Raw genomic sequence first — 6736 nt, forward strand, 5'->3', positions numbered from 1 at the left:
GCAGCATTGTCTAACGCTGGCAGCAGCCAGGTGGGACGCCTGCCCAGCATCAGCGTCCGCAAACAGAAAGCAGATGTGTAGATAGGAATGATCATTGCAATGAGCTTTAAAATTCAGTTTGTCGTATGACGCTGCCTGCTGCACATGGCTGTTAGAAAGGGATTGTTCCCTGCATAACAGTCCTGGGCTTTGTATTTTCTAGTTTTAGATCACAAAAAAAATCAGGGCTTTAAGAGGAGTCAGTCAAGAGTGATGTGTTGGTTGCAGCTTTGGTATATTCCTATTGATTTTTCTGGCAGTGGTGTGAGATGTACAGACCACCATGTAGTGGCTTTTTTTTTTTTTTTCAGGGATTTTTATCTCCTGCTTTCTAATACCACGTTTGTAAGCTCTGCAGATAGCAAAAAGTTATTGTCTTAGATACGTGTAACTGCACTAATGCACAAAAGCTGAGAACAAAATGGTTCATATTTTTGAGATTCGGTTATAATGTGCAAATCTCCATAAAGAAATGGTGAAATCAGGGTAATACCCTAGACATTTTGTACTTCATATTGTCACTTTACACTCCTTTGAATGGACTTTATGGCGTTTTTTATGTATGTAAAACCAAAAAAAACCCAAACTATTAAAGAAAGCATTTGAAATTTAAAAATACAAATACAGCTCTAGCAGGATGTAAACATTAACATTTTTTATAAAATTCTGAATATGATAAATCCAGTGCGCAGCCATCTAATACTGTAAATGATCTGCCTCTCCTGCTTCATTTACCCTTTGGTAAATTGTACTGTGGCATAAATGTCATAAGGGGAATGGAAAGTTACTCAGTAACAACTTTTTTTATATCCTGATCTTATCAGCTAGTTGAGTTGAAGACTTTGGCTAATAAGTAATAAAGCAATATATACACATTGCACTGTATATGTTACATGCATATAAGACTGTTATCTTACTCAGGAGCCTGCTGTAGCTCGTTCTTGCCATTAGCAGGGTAGAATTTTAAAAGTCTTCTGGTCGTGGTAGTACAGACAGAGAAGGAATTGTGTCACTAAGCCCTGGCTGCTATATGTGAATGACTGTGCATAGGTCGGGTGGTATAACTGGCTTTGCTGGTTTACAGGACAAAGCAGAAAAAATGCATGCTTCTGCTGTCCATTGCAGTATAGGAGAAACCAATTAAAACGTAATTCTGAACACATACAACAAGAGAATTCGTAAGTAAGAGTAGTGAGCATTGAAAAGCTTTGGTGGATAAACAACAAGCTTCTTTTTTTCTTTCTTTCTTTTTTTTTAAAAAAAAAGATTGATTTTGCTGCCTGCTTAGCCCTGAAAACCAACTAACTTTCCTTTTCTTTGCATTAGATCCGAGATGAATGGGGTAACCAGATCTGGTTCTGTCCTGGCTGTAACAAGCCAGATGATGGCAGTCCAATGATAGGTTGTGATGACTGCGATGATTGGTATCACTGGTAAGTTGTTCTCATCCATCCTGTTCTGCCGTTCCCTTGCAGATTGTGGCTATATTATTAAAACCTTTTCGTTGTTGTTGTTGTTGTTCATGAGGCTTGGAGTATTTGAATGGCTTTGCTGTGTCCAATTTAATAATCTGGAAGATACTTTTATCTCTGTTTCTGTGGAATTTGAAAAAGCAGATTTTAAACTGTGAAGGAGCGTTACTTTAATTAATGGGAATTGGTGATAACAGTTGTTTTTGAAACGACCAGGAAATATTGCTGATTCTGGTCATTTTGTGAGAAGTGCAGGATTGTGAGCACACTGTATACAGGCAGACATTCCAGGTTACAGAGCACTGTATGAACAGTAATATAATTGTCAGCTCTTGTAAAGGGTTTGAGGGAATTAATCACTTTTTAGGCATTTTTTTTTTTAACAGCTACGTAAAATCATAAGGTTTTTTTTTTTTTTTTTTTTTGCAGATTTATTAAATTAGCATTTGAAATGATTTTAAATCTAGCGTATTTTGTCTGAAAGTCGTGTTTTCTGTTAAAGTGATTTCTTACCCTTTCCGTACATTTTTTTTTGTTTCAAAGCAAAACATTTCTCCTAGATCATTATATTCATCTGTATAATTATAACTGCTAGAGTAATTGGGGGGGGCACGTAGAAGGCCAGATCCCATCTCTCACTGAAAAGTTTAATTGGTTTGGGTAAGAAATAGCAGTAACATTGAGACGACACGGCGTTCTCCTGTCCTCCACAGGCCTTGCGTCGGAATTACGGCCGCGCCCCCAGAAGAGATGCAGTGGTTCTGCTCCAAGTGTGCCAACAAGAAGAAGGATAAAAAACACAAGAAAAGGAAGCACAGAGCACACTGAAGGCTTGGCCGGGGATTGAAGTCGTGCGGTCGCTTCAGCACTTCTGCCCTGACTCCGTCGCAGAGGGATGCGGTGTCCTCGCGTCTCACCCTCCGTCACCGGGTGTTATGGGTTTGACTCTGGAGTGAATCGGGGGCAAGGATCTATTGTCCGTGTGGGGGCTGTTGCGTTTCTCAGGCTGTGCGAGCCCGGGGGGGTGGATTTGGGTACATTCTGATGCTGTCTTTCACCTACCGAGGGCCGTTTTTGCACAGAGCAATGTGAGGACTTCAGTAGTTCATGGTACCACTCCTGTGGCTTGCCAGCAACAAAGACGAATGTTGTAAATACAGATAGCTGTCCTATTCTTTCTTGATTTGGTTTTTATTCCTCTGAAACCTTTGCAGTAAGGGGCTGAGAGGAGAAGAAAATGTAAATTGCAGTAAGTTGTAAACCTAGAAGACCTTCTGGAATGATTTCTTCAGTCTGGGCGCAGTTCAGCCTCTACTCCTGCTGAGCCAGATAATCATAACGTGGAAATAAAAAGTGGCTGGTAAATATTTTTGTGACAAGAATATAAGAAGCTTTTTCCCTTGATTTTTAGTACTAACATAAAATAAACATGTTCAAGCTTTTTGTGATATATCTTCTATTTTTTAAAAAGAAAAGTTTCTATTGTCGATTTTTTTCTTCCGTGTGAATTTATTTCGGTGGACCTGTAATATATTTTATACCTTGGTTTTGTTTTTTAGTCTTCGTCAACGGACCGTTTCATTGCTTGTACATTTCACGGGTGTGTAAAACCACCTCCCATCAAAAGAGTTTGACACGTGTAAATACCTGATATTTATAAAGTACCTTTTTATTTTTTAGGGCATGAGGATTTTTATTTTTGTTTGCCTCAGAAGACGAACCTAGCAGCTATTAAAAGCCTGTGTGACACACGCTTGTCCTTGTGGCTTTAAGGGATTGGTGAGATCTGCCCCAGTGGTGCGCACACGAGAAGTCAACCAGCACCATAATTAGGCCTTGATTCAGATACTTAAACATGTGGTAACTTCTTAAGAAGTGAGTAATCCTATTGCCTTCAAGGAGACTGTTCCCACACTTAGTTATACATGTGCTTAAATGCCTTCTGAATTGAGGGCTTAGGCCAGGGGCTCTGCACTTTTAATGGTAGCTCCAGTGTGTTAATCTGTAGCTGGAGCTCAGCTTTTGGTCTTTTTTTTTCCGTTTCTTTTTTTTTAACAAGTGGTTTTGAGTTTGCCAAAATGGACAGATTTGCACTGGGGTGGAGGACATGCCAGCTGCCGTTAAGACCAAGAGACACGTTGCTCCGCTTTGTGCATCCCCTTGGGAAGACCAGTAGAATGAAGATGAGTTGTATTTTAAATGAGGGGGAAAATTGCAGAGAGAAAAAAAAAGTCAGTATTAGATATTGTGGAACAGTGGGTCTCAGAGCTAAACAAAATATAAGAATAAATAGAGAAAATGGAAAAAAAAAGAACCCACATCCTTTGTTTCTGATGCCATAGGGAGAATTTAGACATTGGTTCATTTGGGGATATTTATACTTCAGACCGTACAGTGAGAAACATCTGAGGTTTGAGCATACAGCCCTTTAACCTGTTGCACGGATATTAAGGGTTATTTTTTAAATGCATCCAAATTGATATTAATGAGAATGAATTAGTCATGTTTTTAAAAGTACCGGTCTAGTTAGGGAAATGAGGCTTTGCTGATAGAACTGTTAAATTGCAAATCGGTGGAGATATGGATGAAATTGGTTTATTAAAAGTGCACTGTTACCTTCTTTGTTCAATGCCACTTCATTTATATTCTGTCCCTGGTAATTACCAGTCCGTGTGTTAGTCAAGAAAATTCTTGGGTTTGCTATGTTTTATTTCGAATTGTTGAATGTTTCAAACCTGGTTCTTGTTTTTCTCCACGTGTAATACGCAGGCATACAAAATATACAGTCTTTGGTCATTTCGGGTTGCAATAATAAAGAACTAGCTTTTGGTAAGTTGTTTATCCATTTCCTCCTCCGCTCAGTTAATCACAACTTCTCTCATTTAACCAACTGAATTATTCAAGGTGCGTGGAAGAAGGGCAGAACTTTTACCATTCCTACCGTGGGACAGAGATCTCCGTGAGTGTGCATTGCTGCTGCCCGCCAGGTTGGTTTCCTACCAAGGGTTTTATGATTTCATAAATGACCTCGGTGGTAATAAAACGAAAGAATCATTTTCAGGAGGCTTGTGTGGCTCACGGGATTAGTAACAGGAGAAGGGGCCTTTCACCTCCGGGTCATCGCTTCGGAGCAACCTCGGTCAGCAGCCGTGAAGAGCCTGACTCCCCTTTCGCTGACGCTGGTGTAGACCAGGAATTGGGGGCATAAAAGAACAGTCGGCTTCCAAAAATGGCTGTCCTCTGAACGCTGGGTGGGTACGGACCTTCTTTCCTAAGGAAAAAAAAAAAAAAAAAAAGACCAAAATCTTTGTGTTTGCTTCTGTAATCTCATGGCTTATATTTCCTTTGCGGTTTTATAAGCTCTGCCAGAATTAGGGCTGGTTCATCTGTTGGTTCATTTTACATTCAGGCATTTTTGTTCCTCTGAGTCCAATTGTGGTTTAGATTTTGGCCTACGGCAGGCTCCTCCAGTGGGAGGATGGTACTTAGGGTGGTTAGGGGTTGCTTTGCTCATTGGTTTGCATAGAAGAGCATCAGGGGGTCTGCGTGCTTTCGCTGTCTTGGAGAGTGGCTCTGTGGAAGAGGATGCAAGCACTGCCTCTGGAAAGTATCTGTTGTCACAGCCAGATGGAAGTTTTTGAACAAAGCTGTTTAAAAAGGTGTAGGAAGTGGAGAATTAGGGATTTCAATGAGAAGACAACTCACTGTCATGGTGTTCATATAAAGAGAAGGCAGATGCAACTTTCCCCTTTACCAGTGCCTGGAACGGAGTGGTTCTAAGCGACACAATGAGTATTGGTAGGGAATACTCTAGAAAACAGTGCAAAAGCTATTCCGTGAGAAAAGCTTGTTGAATCCTGCCTTTACTCTAGGGCCAGATTTCTATCTGGAGTCAGCTGGGAGTCAGTTGGAGCTGTGTCAGCTTACAGTGGCTGAGCAGCTCCCCGCTCCCGCTCCACCAGCCTCGGGGATAGGGAGCAGCTACATCGATTAGGAAACAGCTCTTTTTTATTACCCTGACTAGTTTTTAAGTCTTCTTTAGGGCAGCCTATACCTGCAGGTTGCTGGAGAAAACAGCAATGCCAGGTCCTCACCGCAAAATGCCATATTCCTTGAGCAAAATCACTGTTGATGAGTTTTTTTCCCCCAGAAAAATCTATGATGTTAATATGGAGACAGGAAGCAAAAAGCCCAGAAGTGGAAAAAATACGTATCTTGACTACAGATTTTATTGGAGGGCAGAGATATAAATGCAGAACATCCATCCCCGGAGTAAAGGAGATGCACTTTTCTGGAGATAATCTTCCTTCGGGGCTGTGTGTCGTGCTCAAAGCATAATTTCTCTGCTTGACAAGTTGTTTCTCTTCTGAAGGTGTCCGCAGCTCAGTACAGTGAGGATCTTTATGCTCAGCAACTGATTTGTGATTTCGAATGTCCTGGAAGAGGAAAAAAAAAAAAAAACACCAACGAATCAGAGGGTATCAGAGCCTGCTGACTTTGTCTGGGCTTTCCAGAGATAAAATATAGTGTATTACTTCACTGTATCACCTAAACCTTCTTTGTTCTCCTTTCAATAGGACGATTAAACAAAGACCTACTAACCAAATTAAAGTATAAAATGAACGCTGAGATATGGAAACCTTGCCAGGAAGAATGTTAATGAATGAAGTTCACTAAAGGCGTGCTGGCTAAGTTTTCAATACAAATAGTTTTATGGCCAATCTCTTTAGATCATAGCAGTTTTCTTTAGAAGTTTAAGTCTCAAAAGTAGATGAGTTTCCTTCGCCAAAGAATGAGTTAGATAATGCTCTGAATAAACTCCCTCTTCACAGTCGTGTCAGTCATGCTATTTAGGAATCTCTCCCTTTCTCTTGGGCCCTTTGGATCAGCTCTAACCTAAAAAGCAGAAAGCTGCTATTAATCCCTGCGTGCAAAATGGCAGAGGACACTGTAACGGGAGATTTGTGGCCAGCAAGCGGCTCCTACCTGGCCGCTGCAAGCCAAAGCATTTAAATGCGAGCTATTGCAGCCATTGCCTGAGACGTGTGGCCAATTCGCACCATTTAAACCAATAAAATGTCAGCTGAACCCACGATAGGTGGAAGACCTTCCACGTATATATTCTGTTTAAACACAGAGAGAAAGCTTTTTCTAGTGAATAACAAGTTCCTTGTTTCTGTCAGTACTGGGAAGGGAAGGGAAGGGAAGGGAAGGGAAGGGAAGGG

General features: G+C 40.9%; 1 protein-coding gene across 1 annotated transcript in view; it reads left to right on the forward strand.

Annotated features, from left to right (window-relative positions):
* The window catches only part of TAF3 (TATA-box binding protein associated factor 3), a 114250-nt gene extending 109906 nt beyond the window's left edge, over nt 1-4344 (forward strand). Inside the window, exons 6-7 of the mRNA XM_021384347.1 lie at nt 1366-1472; nt 2225-4344. Coding sequence (XP_021240022.1) covers nt 1366-1472; nt 2225-2339 — 222 coding nt within the window. The 3' untranslated portion in view covers nt 2340-4344. The remainder of the gene's footprint in view (nt 1-1365; nt 1473-2224) is intronic.

This window comes from Numida meleagris, chromosome 1, assembly GCF_002078875.1.
Source record: "Numida meleagris isolate 19003 breed g44 Domestic line chromosome 1, NumMel1.0, whole genome shotgun sequence".
In the NCBI taxonomy this organism is placed as follows: domain Eukaryota; kingdom Metazoa; phylum Chordata; class Aves; order Galliformes; family Numididae; genus Numida; species Numida meleagris.